The sequence below is a fragment of the Parasteatoda tepidariorum genome, chromosome 2 (genome assembly GCF_982258835.1).
Source record: "Parasteatoda tepidariorum strain Cologne lab strain chromosome 2, Ptep-v5.0, whole genome shotgun sequence".
NCBI lineage: Eukaryota > Metazoa > Arthropoda > Arachnida > Araneae > Theridiidae > Parasteatoda > Parasteatoda tepidariorum.
The window spans coordinates 36,532,276-36,555,258 of NC_141756.1; the positions used below are offsets into that span (position 1 = coordinate 36,532,276).

Consider the following 22,983-nt stretch of genomic DNA (forward strand, 5'->3'; position numbering starts at 1 on the left):
CACACCTAATTATGCTTACAAGAATTTTTTTTACAGTCATAACCCATAGTAATTTAAAATTTTAGAGGAACTCACTTAGCTTGTCGTTCTAATGGCATCTTTGAAAGTTTTGACGACTTTTTGACAATATGTATACTATTTTGCTTTAAGTATATTTTAGAACCTTGTTTTTCTTTCTTTCTTTTTTTCTATTTAACACAATAGAAGCAAATCGATCTAAATCTGTTGCATTTTGACAATAATTTAATGACTCTTGGAGCGAAGTCATGTAACTATTATAATTACATTTAGCTAAACAATACAATGAATACTTTGTAATATTATATAACTCGTTTACATAGCTATAAAACGCAAAAATAAATAAATAAATTTTGTTTACTAATGCCTTTTACGAATATTCTTTTCTGACATTTATCTCGGCAAAAATATAATAAAACTCCTCGAATGGAGTATCGTAAAATAAGGATAAAATTTAAAATTTAAATTAATCATAACTCACTGTGTAGTTATGTTTTTTAATAATGAAGAAGTACTTCAAAATATTTTTTTCGGCTTTGTATTTTTTCTGTCCAAGATGTATCTATCAAATCTGTGCTACATGAAAACAGGATATAACAAATTTCGTAAAATAATATGTCATTCAATTAAATTAGACTTTTTATCATAGTACTGCTATTCAAAATGTTAAAAACTGCCATAAATTAGTTTAAAAGACTACACATATTTACGTCTGAATCATTTACTAGGAAAATCAAATAGTAATTTCTAGCTTCATGGGGAGTCAAGTGTTAAGGAAGTTTTAATTTCACTAAGTTTTCAGACATTGTGATACAAAATAAACATATACTGATAAAAAGTTTTAATTTTAAATATGTTTTCTAGGTTTGGTAATATTTAAGAATAAAAATATTCGTCCTCATTAAATTTATATGAGTCTTTTGTAAACACATGCTGTTTTAGTCATATAAAAATCGGTACTTACCATTTTTTTGAATAGTTGCTCCCTGTAACAAGATAAAAATAATTGTTACTTATTTTTAACATAAACACTTTCTATGATGAACTAGAAAAAAAAATTTTAATTAAAATATGCATTTTAAATTTACTAAAATTTTAGTTAGAATTTTCCGAAAATTGAAAACGATAAATAAAATTGTGTAAATGAAGGTAGTGCTTTTTGAACTTCAAATTACTCATAATTGTTTTTATATGGCAATGGCATATTGCGCAGAATTTCGGTAAAACACAAGGAGTGGACAAAATATTGGAAACACATCTATCAATACATTTATTTCATGTTTCGCAAGAAATACTAAGCAAGTCATTTTGTAACTTCAGAAGTGCTTTGATCATGAGATTTCTCATACAAATCAATGAAGTTTAAAACTTTTAGAGGTTTGAGTGGCCAACAATAAATTAAAAACTGAAAATAATGGTTTTGACCACATTAAGCCAAAAAATGCAGAATTTAGAATTGCAAAAAATAGAATTGTAACTTGTGCCAATAATTTTGGTTATTTTATGCAATAATAATACAAATTTTCAGAAGCCTAAATATTTCTAAAATATTTATGGAGATACTCGTATATTTTTATGCAAATTGATTTTTTTGTCTTACGTTTTTTGCTATAACTTGCAAAATATTCAATAAAATTAAACAAAAATTTTAGAGCAGTTTAAAATTAATAAAAAAATTTTTGCTTTTGATTTTTTTTAAAAAAATTGTTAAAACTGTGCAATGAATATAAGTAAATAAAGTAGTTCATTTATACTGCTATCCGGATAAATTTTTTTAGTGCATAATTTCGAAGTAAATCGCATTTGGCAACTAATGAAAATAGTCCTATATGAATGTCTTAAAGATTTAAAATGTTTCAAGCAATTTTCCAAGAATTTTTCGACCTTTTTAAAGGAAAATTTAAAATGGTGAGGGATTTTCTACAAATATTATTTTGTATTATGTGAGAGAATTTAATAACAAATAATAATATCTTACAATAAACGTTCATACACCGAAATGTGATTTAATAAGGAAAAAAAAAGGCAGAAGAAAAGATACTTTTTATGGAGGAGGATCCTCAACAATGCCGGTGTCTTTATTAATAAATCTTATTTAATAGTACAGAATGAGATTTGGGGAAAACCCCTTATCATTTTGAGCTTTCTTTTAAAGAGTATGAAAACTATTTGGAAAATTGCTAGAAACTTTTTAAATTTTTAAGCTATTCAAACCAGACTTTTTTTTTTGTTTGTTGTCAAATATGATTCACTTCAAAACAGGGGAAAAATTAGTTTAAACCGAGGATGGCAGTTTAAAAAAAACTATATTAATTACTCATATCTTGAGTACTTTTAAACGAATTTTCAAAAATTTTAAAGAAATAATTTTGAAGAAAATTCTAAATTGCTCCAAAAAATTTATTTAATTTTATCGAATATTTTTAAAGTTATAGCAAAAAAACCTAAGACAAAAAAATAAGTTTTATTTTTAAAAAAAATGTCCATATCCCCATAAATAATTAATTTTAAAATTCTCCATGAAAATTTTAAATTAAAAACACGTCTTTTCGCTTGTAGTTTACATTCGGTCACTCAAACCTTTAAACTTCAATTATATGTATGAGAAATCGCATAGTTTAAGCATTTCTAAACCTATAAAATGATTCTATAAGCATTTTTTGAGAAAAATCAAAAAAATGTGCTTTTATAGAAGAGTTTCCATTGTTTTGTCCAACCCCTGTATATCCACCACAATTCTACGGAAACTAATCCAAACAAAAGTTCCTTTCAATATTGTAATGATATTGAACTGATTTCCGGGGTTGATACTAAAACGTAATGATATTCCATTAATCGGAACTGTCCAGTGAACCTACACCACGTTTAATATTAGTGTATGACAGACCAGATAGTGACACTTGAACTTTAAAAAAAGAAGAAGAAAAAACATCAGTGCCGGGAAAACGAATGCCGTATATAGTGGCACTTAACTTTATAGAATCTTAACTTATATGGAAATGCATAAGGGCACTTAAACTTAAAAAAACTTCCATTTAGCGTTTAAAGGGCAAATGTACACTGGTTTAGGGCACTTTACCTTAAAAGAAACACCAATATTGAGTATGTCGGGCAATAAACCTAACCTTAAAAAACATCTATGTAGGGTTTTTCCTGGCAAATGTATATCGGCCACTGGCATTTAACCTTAAAAAAACATCAGTGCGGGATATCTCAATTAAGGGATAACTCTTTCTTATTTCTCATAAAAAGAAAAACGCGATCCCACAGCAAGCGTAACCGCCATGATTATCAAAACTGAAAAATAACTAGGTAAAAGTCACGTGAACAGAACTTACTCTGTGATTCGTGAAAATTTACTTCGGCTAAATAACTAAATGAATTTAGTTGTACCCATTGATCGGTGTAATAGACTGTATACGTGTTTGTTAAAGTCAAAGATACTTACTGTTTAGCTATTAAGATCTTAGCTCTTAAGATCTTTTCAATATTGTATGCAATATTGAAAAAATGTATGAATTAAAAGATTCGAAAAAAGGTGAGGTTCCATGACTGGAATCTCGTCAACAAGTTTGATCACCCATGTGAACTCGTCGCTTTTCGGCTCTACATGATATGGCATTTAAATTATAAATTAAAAAGCTTCAAGTACACTTAACTTTAACTGCCAATATTGAGCGAACCTCTAGAACTGTAAAAAAAAAAAAAAAAAAAAACGTTGCCAGATATTAAATTCCGTTTCCGAAGCACAGTTGACTGAATCTGAATGTATACAAAATTTAAATCTCTGATTTGAGAAAATAAAATATATATTTGATATTTAAAAAAATATGACACAATAGTACATAATTTCTAACATAAGAAATAAAGCCAATAAAAATAAGTGACAAAGAAAACTACACTGTAAAACTTTTGGTGCATAGCTGCAAAAATTTTTGGCATTGATGTAAACTAGAGTTACTGCTATCAAGCTCTCTAATGTAAACTAAACACATTTTAAATGCAGAATACTAGTAAACGAGAAAAAAAATTATGTAAAATTTGCAAAATAATAATTGGTTGAAATAATTGGTGTAAATATGTAACTAAACGAACGGATATGTTTTAAACGAAATGTTTTTGACATTAAGCCATTAAATTGATACTAACGGGCATGAAAACCTGTGTTGTCAATAAACGAAAATTGAATTAATAAATAAATAAAACTATAACAGTGGAAATGTAAATAAAAATTGTAACCCTGAATGCATTGTGAAACATCTCAGTAAACCTCAACACCAAAAATACTTTCAGCAATACACCAATTTTTTTTTTACAATTTATAAATTCTAATTCTGAATAAGGCTACAAAAGAAATACAAATGTTAATTAAAAAAGAAAGAAAAAGGCATTAACAATAAATGTACTAGTGTGAAAAAAATTGTTGAAAAACTTATTTTAGGACAATAAGTTTCTTGTTAAAATTCAGCTTTTGTAGTACGTATTGTATTAGCATATTTTTGAAAGGTCAACAAACGATCTTACTCGCTCAAGTACTGCCAACTTAATTAGAAAAATACTCACAATTTTTGGTGTCACGCATATTATTTGTTTGCATAAACATTTTTTTACGTATACCTCATAATAGCGAAACAAAATATGTTTCTCTTCAATCTTTTTTTTTTTAATAAATAGAAATGATAGGGGATGGGCACTTCTAATGAAAACGAAATGAATAACTTTTGTTATTTAGGTTATTCTTTGGTCCGAATTTCATTATAACTTTGATCTAAATTTAGCTGACACTGGTATAAAAATAGAAAAATCAATTTAGAAGTAAGCATGCTACCCTTCGATCGTTTATCAGTTGTTAGTAGCACAGAAATACTTGTGAAACTCATGAAACCGGACAGTCTGCTAAACATTTGCACACATTGATTAAGTATTGATTTTTTTTTGTTTAAAATAATTTATGCAGGACAAATTATGCAAACGATACAAAAGTATATAGAAAAATATTTTTTAAAAAGAATGTTTTGCATTTGCATGACAAAAGGGAATAAATTAAAATGTTTAATAATGATTGCAAGTTAAAAAAGTAACCACAAAATTTTGCTTTTACATAATATCAAAATTATTGTTTTCTTTAGGAGCTTAGTTTGAATTAGAAAAGTAATTGATTAAAATAGTTTCCCTTTCTTTAAAATTAGAATTTACTTCATTTTCAAAAAATCGTAAAATATACATAAAAAGCGGTGTTTTGTGGTACACCTTGTAAATAGAATGCTAAATTTATGTAAATAAATATTAAATGTGAATCAAAATTTACTGTTTATTTAAAAATAAATAAAAACGTGAGTGACAAAGTCAGAAGATAGTTTTTCCTTACTAATGTAGTAAAACCTGATATAATATAATGGTTCCATAGTTATTGGAACCATTATATTATATATATATATATATATATATATATATATATATATATATATATATATATATATATATATATATATATATATATATATATATATATATATATATATATATATATATATATATATATATATATATATATATATATATATATATATATATATATATATATATATATATATATATATATATATATATATATATATATATATATATATATATATATATTATGTTATATCCATTATATTATATCCATTATATTACATTCATTATATTATATCAGGATAAATAATGCTATAGCATTATTTATCGGCATTTAATTCTCGCAATTTTTCTTCGCCTTTACTTTTATTTATTAAATGATTTTAATATTTATGGATTAGAGGAAAAATTATGTTCTTCGTTTATTATAAAACTTAATTTTAAAGAAATGTTTTTCAAGTAAAAAAAGATCATCAAACAAATGCAATTAAGTTATACTACAGAAATATTGAAGCATAAGTAAGGTGCATGTAGAGGATGTGATGATATCTAAATAAATATATGAATGAACTAAACAATATGAATGAACAAAAAGCAGTTTTGAGTATTAATTGTTCTTTCATTTTAGGATAAGTGATTCTCAAAACAAAGGTGAAAATTGTTAAATTTAATAATTAACTGAAATAAATTTTGTATAAATTGGCAACTCTTTTAAACTTCTGAATGGTCAGGTTTCGAAACAAAAATATAATTTTTAGAACAATGCATAGAGAATGTTGAGTTGTATTCTTGTAAGATTATAAGAAGCAAAAAAAAGAGTTTTAACTCATTGTTGTGAAATACACCATTAATAATTATTAATACTCAAAGCAAATGGAACGCGTAAAAATTATTCTACGTTAATATTTCACTACTTCTGCTTATAATCAGGTGAATAAACAATGGTCAGGTTTTCAAACAAATATAATATTTCGAAAAATGTATAGAAAATGTGTTGTTTTCTTGTAAGATTAAACTAAGCAAAAATAAAAGAAAAAAACTTTTAAAACATTGCTGCGAAATATACCATCGATAATTATTAATACTCAAAGCAAATGGGATACTTAAAAACTATTCTACGTCAAGTTCTACGTTAATATTTTACTACTTCTACTTATATTCAGGAGAATAATCAATGGTCAGTTTTAAAGCAAATATAATATTTCGAACAATGCTTAGAGAATATACTGAGTTGTATTCTTGTAAAATTATAAGAAGAAATAAGAAAAAAAAATCTAAAACTTTTAACACATTGTTGTGAAATACATCATCGATAATTATTAATACTGAAAGCAAGTGCAAAGCGTAAAAATTATTCTATGTTTATATTTCACTGCTTCTGCTTATACCCAGGTGAATAATCAATGGTCAGTTTTTAAACAAATACAATAATATTTCGAACAATCCTTAGAAAATGTGTTGAGTTGTATTCTTGTAAGAGTATAAGAAGCAATGAGAAAAAAATTCTAAAACTTTTAACACATTGTTATGAAATACACCATCGATAATTATTAATACTGAAAGCTAGTGGAAAGCGTAAAAATTATTCTACGCTAATATTTTGCTGCTTCTACTTATACACAGGTGAATAATCAATTAAATAATTAATTAAAACACCATCGATAATTATTAATGCACAAAAAAATGGAATAAGTAAGAATTATTCACGCTATATATATAGTTCTGCTTGGTTAGTATTTGAAAAGAAAAAACGATGGGACGTTATCGATGGTCAAGCTAAATGTGTACTGAGGCGAAAAACATAATTTAAAAGGTTAGAATGACAGCTGCATAGTTCTCACATGAATAAATAATGCGACATTCAAGTACCGATGAAAGGCGGACGATAAATATTTCATCACGTGGTTGCCCTTTCAGGCAAGTTATTATTAAGATGGAGCATAAAAAATATTGAGCGGTACTTTGTTTGATGGGAATTATTGGTTCTATTAACATTTCCAATATATACGTAGCACAGTTTATTATTTATTTACTTGGTAATTGAGGATAGCTCAAGCTTGAAGAAAATTCGTTAGAGCTTTTTGCTACACTTTAATAAAGACAGAAAAATAAGGAATGAAAGAAAATGAAGGAAACGAAATTATCGGGATAGTTTATTGTTACTAACAAATGCATTTATTTTATCTTAAAAATAGCAATAAAAAGACTCGAAAGTTGTAATATGCAATAGCTTTTGATGTTATTTTTAACATTTTTTATGAGTTTTAATAATAAGAAAAAATATGTACGAATGCTATGGCAAAAGGTGATACGTGATATTCATAGAACTGCCGAACACCAACTTCCGAAAAAGTGACAATGGAAGTACGTAAACATTCTTTTTTTTTATTTCTAATGCAGTAGGAGATATAAACATTATCCTAACGCCGTACAGAGATCAAAAGAAAAGAAAAATACAAATACAGAAAGATATGAAATATGCAAAATATAAAAACAAAAGCAAAACATCAAACAGAAAAATTAAATCAAGAACTTAAATTGAACATAAGTTCTCTAACCTCCCAGTATCGGGAGTAGATGCAGTTCTTTGTGAGAACTGAACAGTTGAAAAGATGTTCAGCATTCATCGTCGCACCACTGCGGCAGAGGGGGGAGGCAGGATTATCCACTATTTTAAGACGGAAAAGATGAGCGTATAAGCAATCGTGCTTGGTAGCAAGACGAAAGACAGCTACAGCACTGCTTCTTGGGCAATCGGGGAGATTAAGGATGTCATTTCCCCACGATTTTTCTTTTGTCCGTTCTTTTAGCAATGATATATGTGTTGTCTTAATTGCATGATTAATCATTAACGAAGTGGATTTATAGCTAACCAAGTTATGTTAACATTCTTTTCCAAGTTATGTTCTACTTAAACACTCTTTTTCCACTAAAAATCACCTTAATGAATTTGCAGAAAAAATAAGATTCAAATTTAAGTAGCTAACCACTCAAAATATGTTTTTAAACCTAAAAAACTCACCTGTCACGTTATTCCACTAAGACTTGCCACTAGATTTTGATATTTTAGTTAATTTTTAAATCTTTAAAAATGATAAGATTTGCTGGAAAAAAAATTTTACATTGATTTACAGACTTCATTTAAAAAGAGGAATGACACATTTTTTTATTATAATAAAATTATTTTTTATAATAATAAAAAGGTGCTACGAATGAAGTGGGAAAAAATGTCACGTGATTTTTGTAGAACTTCCGAACACCATCTTTCAAAAATGTGGCAATGGAAGTACGTAAACAAGTACTTCCATTTGTACTTGTTTGTGGCAAGAAGAATGGCATATTTTCATCGTCTTATCATTAATAATCTTAAATTTGGTTTCATATTCCACAGATGAATTTGCAGTCTTGAAGCTAAATCTAGATTAAAATTTTGTTTCTTTTTTTGTTTTGGAGTAAAATAAAAAATAAAAATAACTGCTATAACAATTGAAAATGGTTATTAGAGAAATATATATCTCCATAGGCGAATTTATTTTATTTTGATTTGAAAATTTCAATGTGAAATTTCATTTTTTAATAAATGTATATCCCTTCAAAATTATATATATTTCTTTCTTAAAAAATTGACATTTCTCTCTCATTGGCATTTTATTTTAAATAATTTTGTATAGGTGATCGAAATGATAAGTAAAGGATGGATTATTGGTTGGATCTGACTATAATTACAGACCTCAAAAGGGTTAAAAAACTAAGTAAAAATAGTCTCGGTACCCCGTTTTACTCTCCCACGGAACCCTAGGCATCCGCGGAACAACATTTGGGAACCTCTGATTCAACCTATTCACTCTCTTTCAGATCATCTTATTAACAACAAAAGTTTAAATTCTTGAATTTCATAGATTGTTCGAGTAAATTCCTATTTAACTTTTGAAATCGGCCAACAAACATTTATAATATTTTCTATCAACAGGATTCAATAGTGATATGAAGCAACGTTTAACATCATGAATTCATTTCTGGAAAGTAGGCGTATAATTCAGTTGATAATATTGTAAAGAAGAAAAGCTATTTCAATTACAAATCGCAGCAAAATTTTCTCAGAAATAAAGCGTACTGTTCTATTCCGAATACTGTAGACAGCACATTCTTCAAAATCGATTCTGCTGATACGTGAGTAAACGAAAGGAAATGTAATTTCCCGAAATTCTGCAGACGCTTTCACGAGAACTATATCGAACAATAATAGTCTACAGCGTAAAATAGAACAAAAATCTGAAACCGATATATTTCAAGCCGGTAATAAACTCCTTACCCATTTGTATAATTAAAGAATTTTTTTTGAAGCAAATCAGAACTAAAATGTATTATAAAATACTTGATTTGACGATAACTAAAACTCTGTTACAATATATCAACGCTAGATTTAGCGCTACTGGTTAAAAAGTGTAATTAATAATATTTATCATTTCTTTTATGCCTCTAAAACTCACCAGACGATAACTGTCGTCTTGGTTTCATGCATTCTTATTTGACAGAAAATTCATTAATAAACCAAAAAGATTCAAGTATAAATACTAAAATGATATTTATCTATAAATTATATATGAACCATCTCCTTTTAATATTAATCTCTGAGGGGATATAGCACTAATCGACGATGTCAACCTTCATCGATGAAAAGGTACCCCGACCATAAAATCGAGTCCTACTCCAGTCGGTTGGTTTGAAGTGTATCCTTGAGGTCCTGTCTTATATACCAGTGAATCAAGTTAACATGTCTTATATACTAGTGAATTGAAATTATATTTCAGTAGTGGTAGATACTCTACTTTCTCTTTTTTGTTATTACAATTTTAATTTTAATTGTCCATTAGAACTAAAAATTAAGAACATTATCGCTTGATATTACCTAATTATGCAGCATTTAAGAAAGATATTAGATCTGCATGCAGTTTTAAACGATTAATGAAATGTATTTACGTTTCAATAAGTTTTATTTATTCTTATAATAAAATTTATGAAAAATTGTGTTCAGTCAACAATTAAAATAACGAAGAATATCTATTTAAAAGTCTTAAACAATATTAAGAATTAACTTTTCGTAGTATTGCTGAAATTATTTAATACGTTTTCACCGCCTTCCTTCGGGAAAAATAAATAACGTACTAACGTATATTATCAAAATAAGGTTTTTTTTTCATTTGAATTTTATTTTCGATTTCTCAATTATATTGAAAACAAAGATTGGTTTCTTTATTTCTTTTAATATATTAAATTCAGATATTATTTTGAATACTTAATCAGTCTCTCTAATTATTTACAGATAAAATAACAATTAACAATTAATTAAAAATACATCACTGTAATAAAATGTTATCCAACATTGAGGAAAATGTGGCGAAATACCTCGAAAACGATTAACAGAAACAGGGTGAACTAATTTTTAAGGAAAATGCGTGAGAGAAAAATATATGCTAGAGAAGTTTGGCTGCCAGCAGGATTCGAACCCAGGGGTTCCGTGCTCTTAGTACGACTCTCTAACCACCATGATACCCAGTTTAGGAAGAACTAATGGAAACCACAAGACATTACTGACTTTAATGATATAAACGGTTGCAATTTGGAAAATAAAGTAACAATAGCTTAGTCAGGAGATTGGTAATTTTATTTTCCCTTTTTGCTTATTTAGTTATATCTTAAAAGGTTTTAATCGAACAAAATCCATATCATGACGTTTTATTGTGAAGGCTACTATATAAGGCTTCCTAATTTTCACTGTACCGGGGTGTATAACCATGGAGGTAAGAGCATATCCTACTACAAAAATGGAGGTCTTTGGTTCGACTCCTGCCGGCAGTCAACGTACATCTCTCTCACACGTTCTGCCCTCGGCATGCATTTTGCTCACAAATGAGTACATGCTGCCCAAATTTTGTATGCAATGGGGTTAGTATTTTTTCATCATTATTTGTTTCGGAGTTATTTTAAAACATATTTGCTGAATTTTGAGAAACACTTTTTTACAGTGATGTTATTTAATTTCTAGGAATATGCAATATAAAAGAGTGAAGTAAGCGAACTGAAAGTGAAATGTGGAGGCTAGGAATATAGTATGAAAAACGGTATGGTAATCATTACAGAGACAGATCTGAGAGTTGGCGAGCTATCACGAGCTACAGCGTAGCTATTAATGCAATTGAAATAAATGAACGTTAAGTTATTTTATGCCAAATTTTTATTCCATTAATCTATTTAAATAAATTTAAAATAATTTATTTATTTATTTTGTACTATGTAACTTATTTTAGCAAAAACAATTAGCAGTAACTTTTACAGCTACCATCCGTACGCTAGTCTTTAAATATTAACAATACGTAATACTTAATAAAAATTTCCAATTAGTTTTGAAGCAATTAAACTGTAAATTTGCGTTTCCTAGCAAACGGGCATTCGTAACAAGTTTAATACTTCCAAAAATTTTCGTTTTAGGTTTAACAAAAGTAAAATTAGTTTCATTTTTTTAATCTACACTAAAAACTCCATTTAAGATATTTCCTTTTTGTCATTGTAAAAATTTAAAAAAAAAAAAAAAAAACATGACATGTCATTGTATTGTTTTCAAAAATTTTAAGTACACTTGTACACATCATATTTGAGAACTGCCAAGATGTGGGACAAGTAACGATTTTTTTTTCAATATTCTCAGAAAACTACGGAATTTAATATATTGCCATAAAAACGAAACAAACATATAACAGTATTTCAGATTTTTGTACTATTATTTCCACTGGATCATGAAATGCCAAACACCTTTGAACTACTTAAAATGTAGTAAAATGGGCTTATTATATTATTTTTGTTCCATGTTTTTCTGAAAAATGGCGGTGTAAAATTGGCATGAAGAGAGATCACGTTTATGCCAAGTAAAGAAAATATAAACCACGGGGTTCTAAAGAATAAATGCCGTGCTAGGGCGGTGTCCAAAAGAAATTCAGAAATCGAAGGTCACTTTTTGTCACAATGTCATTTTTTTTAGCATTTTTAAGGGACTCCGCCCTTTTCCCCTCCTCTGGATCAATGAAATGTAACACTTTTGATAAAGGTTAAAGTCTTAAAAGAATTTTCACAGCAATATGGATCAGCTTAGATAAACAAATATTTTATTGCATAAGTGAAAATAGCAAATTACAGTTAATGGATTTAGAGACTGAAACTAAACAATGCACGAAGGTGTTATTGAATATTTTATTCGCTAAAGATACCTTGTTTTGTCTCAGATTTCAAACCGCTCTGAACAAAATATTGATTGCCTGGTTTCTGAGAATTATTGATTATTCAATTTCGGAGATGGAAAAAAAATCAATTTGTTGATAAGAAAATAATAAACCTTCTTTAATATTGACTTTTTTTCTTCATATAATACTATTTTTTAAAGTATTTTTAACGGAAAAAGTGAAAAGAAAATTATTATCAAAGTAAATATTGCTCCCTTATTTACTGAAGTATGCAAGTGAAATATTAATAAAGCTACTTTTGCCAAAACTAAGTCGCTCTCTAGCAATTTTCGTAAGATACAGATTGTTACATAAATTGTTACGTGGATATGAAACAATAAACACATAGCAAGGTTTGATTATAATCTCGGTTTACTGAGGTTCGCGTGCAGATAAAGATTTTAAAAAGTAAATGCAATCATAATTTGTATAAAGCAGAATCTATTTATCGGATAGAGGAGGGAAGGTAGCATATCCCAACTTCTCACCATATGGAAGTTTAACACAAGAAAGACTGAAAGATATACCTTTATTGCCCAAAAGTAGTCAAAATGTGAAAGAACAACTGATGAGTAAAGAAATTAGTTTAAAATCAATTTTTAATATCTTTTATATTATTTACAGTTATATAACAAGTTATTAGTAAATATTAACAGTAAAAAAAATTAAATGTTGTATGAAAAGTCACAAAATTCTAAGAAATTGTGTCATTATACACATCATTGTTTTCATTGTAATACACATCATTGTTATACACATCAGTCAAAATAACTTCCTTGGGCAATCTAGAGTTAAACAATTGAAACCAAAGACCTTCTATCCGTCTTCTAATATCTGAGAAATCAATTATTATGACAACGGAGATTCGATGATCTGGGCAAGTGTCTTGCTGAACAAGCCGCAAACTCTCTAAATCTTTAAGAGACTTGCGTGAAGTACAGGAATAATGACTTTAAACTGTATATTGGTTTTTCAGGAGTTTATTGGGCCCTGACAAGTACAGAACTTATTGAGTCGATGATTTTTTGTATAGGGAAAATATTCGCAGGGTGGATTGGCCTGCTGATTCACCAGGCCTCAACCCAATAGATCATTTCTGAGACTCTTGAGAGGGCAGTTGGAACTCGCAATTTCCCTCCAAAAACCATTTAGTAGTGGAAATTAACGTTGCAAGTGAGAACAATTGCAGCTAGTCGCCACTGTTATCAGAACATTATCAGTCTTCTATGATTCTGCCAAACAGTTTTAGTACACTGTTCAACATTCCTTTTCAAACTACCGAAAAAAGTACCGGCAATATAGGTGTTGGTACTTTTTACAGTAAAATCCATTTTTATCGCAAAATTTTACGGAACAAAAAATGCGACGTATCGTTATTTTTGCATTAATATTACTTACTGCAAAATCATTGAATTATTGTTATATTATTATAATATTATTTTAATTTTTACGGTATAAGTTTTCACTATAAAAAAGGATTTCACGGTACAACAAATTTTATGGAGGAGGCAGGCAGGATGTCAGTACTTTTTACTGTAATTTGATCTGGAATTTTTACACTGTCTAACTATGACTAACTGATGACATGAGCCCTAAAATGGCATAAGGAAACTCACAAAAAAAAATTTATCAAATTTTATCGATATTACCAATTTTTAGGTAAAGCGTAAATTTTTACTAAGATTTATGATTCCTTTTGTTTGTTTTGCATTTACTATTTTACTACATGCATTCAATTTCGAAACAATATCTCTGGGAATCAAATTTAACGTTGTAAAAGTTTCAATATTTAACATACCTTTATTGAAATTCGAGATATTTTAATTCTTTGGTTTTATCATGTAACGTGCGTATGTGCCTGCATCGCATACTAATAATTGTTATTTTCAATTTTGTGGTATGTTCATCTTGGTTGCAGCCACAGTTAGGTTGTTAGTGCAGATAAGTAACCTATTAAAATCATAAACAAATAGTCCCAAGGAACTGAAGTGGTAAGATATTAGCTGATTAACAACTTCCTTCACTCAAAAATAGGAAATAACAATCGACATGTTTCAAGGGCTCAAAAACAAGTGCCCATATTCACAACATGCCAGACGTGAATGAGAAAAAACAAAAGTGATTTGAAATATAAAACGTAAAATTACAACGAAAAATGGAAAAATAAAGAGGAGAAGCAAAACCCGAAAAACCACAGTAGCCGAGAGAGAGAGAAAAATTATTAAAAACAGAACAAGAAAAACCACAGTGGCAGAGAGAGGCAAATCAGGGTAAAACGCATTTCTACGAGCTACGGGGAGGTGGCAAGGAACTATATGCATTAACAAAGGAATGATCATTAATATGTATAAAACAAGATTTCACGGCATCAAGACGAACTGATGTGACTGCATAACTTTTCGCTTTATATTTCAAATCACTTTTTCTTTCTCCTTCATGACTAGCAAAGTTTTGAAAATGACCGCTTGCTTTTGAGCTCTTGAAACATGTCAAATGTCATTTCCTATTTATATATTTTTGAAGCAGATGAAGTTTTTATAATCTAGTAATACCAATGAAGATCATGGAATATACCTATTTTTGCTCAAAATTTGCAAGAGGGCTGAATGTCGTATCCTGCCTTTTTTCCCCTCAGTGGATTATTATTTTTTTTTTTCCGAGAAGATTTTTCAAGGAAGAAATTTATGAGATCTATGGACCAATTGTTTGCAATTTTAGCAACGAAGTTGAGGTCTTATTTTGTCCAATTTAGTAATTGTATAAAGTACGTGCTAAACTTGTATTTCGTCTTATAAAAATGTCTCATGACACTCCCTCTTATAATAACTAACAAAAGTAACTAACTTTTGTTAGTTATTATAAGTTTGTTAGTTACTTTTTTATTTACTAAGTTAGGTAACTAACAAAAGTAAATAAAAAAAATACATAAGTTTTTGGTTAAGAATTAAATTCAAATACGATTTGAATGATATTAGGAAACAGCAATAATAATAAGTTTAAGCTCTAATTTTATTTTATTTTATTTTGTTACGTTACAATCTTTTGTTTTACCAATGTCAATATGTTAGATAAATGACATAATTATTCAGTCCATAAAAAAAGGTTTAACAAATTGTCTTCTTAGAAAAAAAAAGATGAAATACGTCACCCATCTTGCATAAACAGTTTTTATACATCAAAATAATGAAGGACAACAAAAAAGTATATTGATTCTGCATTCTTTTCAAAAGGTTTGGGCCGATATTTTTTCTTAAGATCGAAAAACATCTAATTTGTTCAAAAAAAATAAACAAAAGAAAAACAAGCAAAAATGAATTTGTTATATTTGTTTAAATTTCAAAAATTGCATATTGATCACACCTTAGAAAAGATTTCATGGATTGAAGGCGAAGATAAAAACATCATGTGATATCGGTTTATTGATTTCAAAACTAATTTTGTACAATAAATGTGAAAGTTTCACAATCAATCACTTTGAAGGAAGGAAATAGAGCGTATACTTATGAAAAAGTATTTTTGAAATATTTCAATACCGTTCTTTTTTTTTATGACATTCAATGAAAAAACTTGGAGCATCGAATAGTCTCTTCTATTAATCTGCTGATTGTGGACATGATTTTATTGAAATAAATGCCTTATGAAATATTTTCCTCTACACAAACTGCAAATGCCGTGAACTCTGATAATTAAATTTTTTGATACAATTTTTATCAACAAGATATCTTTCAATTCATCACCCAATTATCACTGAATAATTGGGTGCATAGTAAAATAAGCTTTTGCTGGTCTGACCCTGAAGGCTTTTTAACCAAGCCAGCCCTAATGCAAGATCAATAGGAATTTTTTGTACCAAGCCGAATTTTAAGGGATCTAATGAAGGTCCTATTTGATCTTAGGTCAAAATTCTAAAATAATGTAAGACTGGCGTTTATGCACGAAGATGACATTTTTATACTTTCTATCATCATCATTTTCCTGGCGCTACAGCCCATTTCAAAGTTCTGACTAGCCTTGCCATTCATTTTGCGTAAAGAGTTTGGATTTCTTTTTTTCTGTTGATAGCCTTGTTTTCGTCTCCTCAATTTTTTCATTCCTTCTACTTCTTTCTCCAGAGGAGATACACACGATAAAAATAACACAACTCAAGAGAACAAGGATTTAAAAATTAAAACTAGTCATTTTCTCCTTCGATATCTTGCTTCCTTAACCGACACCTTATCGGCTAGCGATAGTTGCTCCACGGAGAACAAAGCACGTGGTGGCCATCTATTGCAAATTGGCCTCTACATATAGAGCAATATGGATCAGAAGCCAGCTTGACTCTGTTTAAGTAAACGTCAAGACAATTATGTACTATAAAGAGCAGCAACTGAGCCACCCTCGTGTCGCGGCTAGTCAATATTGCTATTTGACTCGAGATCCTTCCACTTTTTTGTTAGAATTTATTTCCATTAGTTGCTAGCGGAAATTAGTGAAGACTTTTCTTTTGAGAACTCTTTTAAAGGTTGAAAAAGAGGTTGGGTTATCATTGACCTGTAGTATGGAGGTGCCCTTTTTTGGTCAAATCATCAGCCATTTCATTACCTTTAATTCCGCAGTGAAAAGGGATTCATTGTAAGAGCGACTGATTTTCCCAGTTGTTGTAATTTAGTAATAGAGATTTGGCATTTTAATGTATCACCAGAAGAGTAATTTTACCATCTTAGGCTGTTCATTCAGTACCCGCGGGGAGATAGAAGACGAAAAGATTTCAAAACTCCTTAGTACAGGCATTAGGCTGATCAGGAAAATAGGATCCATCGGTAAAAATTCTTAACCAGTGAAGTTCAGGGTATAGGGTTGATCGGCGTATCCTTGCGATATGTTGTAGGACTTAAAAAAGTGCTCCTTGGGACCAATTTAAATTTTAGACGTTGTAAAAACGTACATCAACCGCATTTGACTTTTTTTCTTAAATTTTATATTGAATAATATTCTGCAACTTTATTTACTGGTTTTTATGACAATGTAACTTGATAACTTCATAAATTTTCATTCAATTCGGTTTAAAATTTAACAATTCATGTTATGAGCGCAATTTTTATTACACTTTGATGTGTTTTTGCCTTTATTGTTTTTATAGAATGATTAGCGTTTTTTCTGAAGAAATTTTCACTCAACAATTTGTTAAAAATAATAAAAAATAATGAATAAAAAACCTATGGGCAAAACAATGAACTACCATATTAATAAACATCCTATTCAATTTTTAGGCAGTTCGTATAAAAATTTGAAGAAGTTATGGGGCAATTAAGCAAAGAAATCTGAGTATATTTAAAAGAAATAAGTATACTCTGAAATTCATTTTTAATCATTTTTCATGAATTTGGCGCCGCTTCTAAGGCAGTGTCAAGAGCGATATACCCCTTTTGCCTTCCGCTAGCTACGCCATTGTATAGTTAACCGATTACCCAATCACCTGATAGTGTTTTGCTTGCAATACGAAACGCAATTGGATAATTCGTGTTTCAGAATAATAATAATTTTAAAAAATGAAGTTTTTTTTTAAAAAAAAAAACTTATTGTTAGGTATTATAATTTCTAATTATATTTCATTCATACGTCTTAAAAAATCAAAAGAGTTTTTTTCTTGCATAAAAAAATCTAATTGATGTCTAGCAACAAGTGAAAAATACTTGGCATTCCAATTCAGTAAATTACAGTGACATTTCGCGCTTTAATACAACTCTTAAGCACGCATGCTCACTTGTTTCAAGAAATGCGATTATGCAGTACAAATATTAACAAATGACTCGCTTTTTGAAAACAAATTAAAGATCGTTATCCCGATTCACTGAGTAACTTTTGAGCACATGTGGGCATTTTTTCTGGCTAAGATCCAACTAAAAATCCATTCTCTCTTATTAATGCCAAAGTGCATTGAATAAGAGCGATTGCATATTTTACACGTATTTTTTTAACCAGGGATGAAGTGTGCTTTGAATAATTTAGCAGCATATGAAACATTAATTTAATGTTTAACCCGGTCGTTTGGAATTTTGTGCAACGCTTCCGGTATCAGAAAAAATAAAGCAAAATATACTAGTGTTACGATGCTAAGGCATCGTTATCAATTTATATCAACTAGTTAATGTCATAATAATTAGGATTAAAGATTAACTACATGCGTTGAAAGATACGGATGAATAGTTTCATGATAAAAGTTCTGACGACTACTATCGCATGTAGAGTGACTGGTGGAATGGTGGTTGGAATTCAGCAATACTGGATAAGAGGGAAGAGAAAAATGTAGCGAATCAAAAACTAAGGGTGAGTTTCGCGACACGGTGCTTCTGGAGCACGCTCCAAATTACTTCAACTTTTAAAAAGTTGAGAGTCACTTGTCAGCTGACTTTCCGAACTATTCGAGTTTATTTCATTTAGCTCTTTAGAGATCTTTATTTTACAAGCTTGTGCTAATTTAGCCTCGAAAATAACGAGAGATAGGATAATGAAAGAGACTAGAAGTTGTCAGATACAAGTCTTAATATTTATATAGAAATTTTTATAAGTATAAAAAATTTTTAATTCAAGAAAGATAAAAACCATTTCATATTTGAACTGCTATAATGATGTAAGTCTCGTTTATGAGTAAAATTAGTTCTAATTAATTTTTTTCTTATTTTATCACACATTATGTTTCTAAGGTGAAATTGACATTTTTTTTACAAGAACAGATGATTGTTTTTTAAGTTAAACGTTTGCTTCGTTATGAACAGAATCGTTCAACAAATCGAGCAGAGAAGGGTGGTAAATCATCTAAAATTAATTTATCTGTTCGTTTTTCATTTTTTTAAAACTATTGTATGTTATTATACAGAATGCAATGTAATTTCTGTTCTGAATGCACATTTTTAAAAATTATGTTCAAAATGAAATATGCAATTTAAAAATAGTACGTTAATATTTCAATGAGGAAAAAACGACAACAACGCAACCAAAATCTTACTAATCTACATTGGGGAGTGTGGTAATAAAAGCATTAAAAACCCATTTGCTTGTTAGTTAAGTACGTATTTTTGTCAGATTACGTAACTTAAATTATGATCTGCATTAATTAGTTACCATTTTTGAAGTCCCCCTTTCGAACCATTGAAATTGACTCCTAAGTCCATAAAGATCCTATCATCAGATTAAAAATTATTCAGGAAAATTTGTTTTTCTTTTTTTTCTTGCGTGCTATACAGCCATAGTTTAAATGAAAATTAAAAATTTTAATTTTCTAAACAATTTTAACTTTTTACTTGAGCATTACGTATGTTGGGTATCTATGAAACGTTTTGGTTTTTATTTTGTTCATGACTTGCGTTTCATTTTGTTAATTGTTCCTTGTTTTATTTTTTATCGAATGTTTTTAATGCAAAAGTAATATTTTTATTAGTATAATGTTTGTGTAGCATTGTACTTTAAGACACTAGTAAATCATATGGATTCCGTTTGCTATAAATAACAGAAATAATACACAATAAGTGGAACACGAAAATCAAAACACAATTACTTGCTTGTAAAGCTCTCAGACTCTCACATGAGAAGATATTTCAAGTACTTGCGTGACTAATGAAAATAAGTTATTTTCTACAAAATGACATTGGGCATAAAATAATTAATTCTTTTCAGAAGCCTGATTGCATTTTAAGAAAATAGAAGTTCTAAGAGGGTTTTTAAAGAAAATATCGAAATAATGCGAAGAAAATTACTTAAGCAACGTGCACAAATTACTCGATTAAGATATTAATCTATATAAGGAATACCAACTGATTTAAAATCCATTTGAGAAAGTAGACAGTCTAAAAAATCACACACGTAATGTTTTTTTGTAAATGGTAAGTTAACCTAAGTTTACATTTTATTAGTATAAGCTAGACAACATGTTCATCAATCTCAGTACACCATATTAATTTTATTATAATTGCAGTCAGCAATTTTGAAAAAATATTTGACTAAAAATTATTTTAGAAATATATGTAATTAAAATTAGCATAATTATTTCTTGAATTTATTTTATGATACGGTTGCGTACAGTAAATTAATTAAATGAAAAAAATTAGTACAAGCAAGCTTCAACTAAGAAACCATAAACGAATTTTTAAAAATTTCTAAACTAAGAACTTGCCTGATGGTTGACTTTTTTGAATTTGGCAAAATCAACTTCGGGCAAAGATTCCTGGAAAAAAAGAATTATTATCAATGAATTATGATAATAAGTGGAACTTAAAAAATGAGAAAATGCAACACTTTAAAGAGTCTTTTGAAAATAATATTTCTATCATTTTATGCTTCTTGAAAAATTCATAAAACTAAATAAATACATGACTACTGACATCGATGCACTGAAACACTATAATGCTTCTTGCAATTTTCTTCAAATATTAAATTTTTAAATAAAATGTCAAAATTTGCAGAATTTTTTATCGTAATTCAATTTTTCTTTATAATTTAAACATTATTAAATAAATTTTTTAATTTTTTTTTAAATTTCAATAGAGTTGTTGAAATAATTTCTCTTTCATATGCGAGAAACTTTCGTGCAGTTTTGGTATTTTTTCAGTAATGAAAATAAGTGGAAATATTTAAAATTTCTGAGTGATCAAATTAAACTTACAAATGAAAATTAAATGCAAAAAATAAAATTTTTATTAAAAACAATTATGAGTGTTCTAAAATTGTTATCACTGAATAAGTAGTTCATTCGGTTACTGTAAATTTTTAAATTGTACAGAATACTACAAATTACTACAGTATTTGTAAAACCATTATAAATACAAGTAAAATAAAAATGAAAATTATTAGTAAACTCTCAAATAAAAAATTGTTGTAGTGTTAAAATTGTGTTTTTCCATAACAATTCATTTATTTATTTATACTATACAAAACAATTTATGTACAAAAAAACTTGTTGTTTATTACAAAGAATGAATCGATGAATAATGTTCTAAAATTCATTGTTATTGTAATAGAAATTCATTTTCTAATTATTTTTCATATCATTTTGGTATTACTTGAATATGAAGCAATACCTAACTTAACTGTGCCTAAAAAGTAAAATGTGGAACCTGAAAAATTATTTTAATGGAATACATTACAGAGCACATAGATAAAATTTTCTTTCTTAGAATTGAAATATTTAGGGACTGAAAACTAGAAAAAACCTTGCCTAAATTAAAACTGATCTGATATAAAGATCTATTAAACTCAATTACAAATGAGCTATAATTAATAAAAATATAAATAATAAAATACCCCTAATCAACTTTCCTACGCTCTTGGAAATTTCTAAAAAAAAAAAATAGTTAAAAAATAGTTTTTAATTTTAATTTTACCTCATTCAAACAAAACAGTCAAATAACCATAAAAAAGATAGTATTCGAACTATTAATTGCGAGAAAAATAGTTTATTGACTATTTTCACCTAATACGGTAAAACAACCAGATTTTAATACGTGGCAAATAGGCCCACAGCTAATGAGAATTAACGCACGTTCTTAGAAAACTTAGATGCTAAGCCATGTCATCAGAGCCTGACTAAGGCAGGGACATGCGTGGCAGTTGTCCCGGGCTCCCACATTAGAGGGGGCCCCTAAATCGAGTAGAAAATTTATTTTATGCTACATTCTTTAATGAACTTTTTTTTTAAAAAAAATATCACTACAATGTAAAATCCGTCAGTTTTATGTTAGCTTCTTCATTAATCTATCGTATGGACACAATCTATACTTCGTATATCTATGGCTTTCTAAGACAGAATTCAGCTAAATTTTCGCAATTACAATTGACAAATTTGCCCAATCAGAAGCCTGTATATTTACATATAGCAAAATGCGATATGTTTGCAAAAATACAGGCTTCTGATTGACTTAATTGAGCCATCGTAATTGCGTAAATTTAGCCCTAATGTTAGCAAGGATATCAATTTTTCGCAGCTAGATGAAGTTTTTGCCCCGGGCTCCAATTACTCTCAGTCGGACCCTGCATGTCATATGGATTACAAATTCATATCCTTATTTTCCCTCACCTAATGTATAATACAACAGCGGATGCGTAATAATATTATTGTAATATGCGCGTGGTGAATACCTTATGAAGCTACGTTGTTCCTTACAGCTGGGTTTCTAAATTTCTTAAACGCATGAAAAGTTTCCAGTATCCTACACTCCTCAATGGATAACTTCGAATTATAGGAAAATCAAAGACTTATTCACGCATTGATGGCAGCATCACATAGTTCCTTAATAAATGAATAAAAAAGTATTTTTTATCT

At 28.5% G+C, this 22,983-nt stretch overlaps 1 protein-coding gene across 1 annotated transcript in view; it reads right to left on the reverse strand.

The window, feature by feature from the left end:
- Window positions 1-22,983, reverse strand: part of LOC107439510 (uncharacterized) — a 47,212-nt gene that overhangs the window by 7,685 nt on the left and 16,544 nt on the right. Inside the window, exons 3-4 of the mRNA XM_071177433.2 lie at window positions 20,839-20,889; window positions 983-1,004 (exon numbers count right to left, since the gene is read on the reverse strand). Of these exons, the coding sequence (XP_071033534.1) occupies window positions 983-1,004; window positions 20,839-20,889 (73 nt within the window). The remainder of the gene's footprint in view (window positions 1-982; window positions 1,005-20,838; window positions 20,890-22,983) is intronic.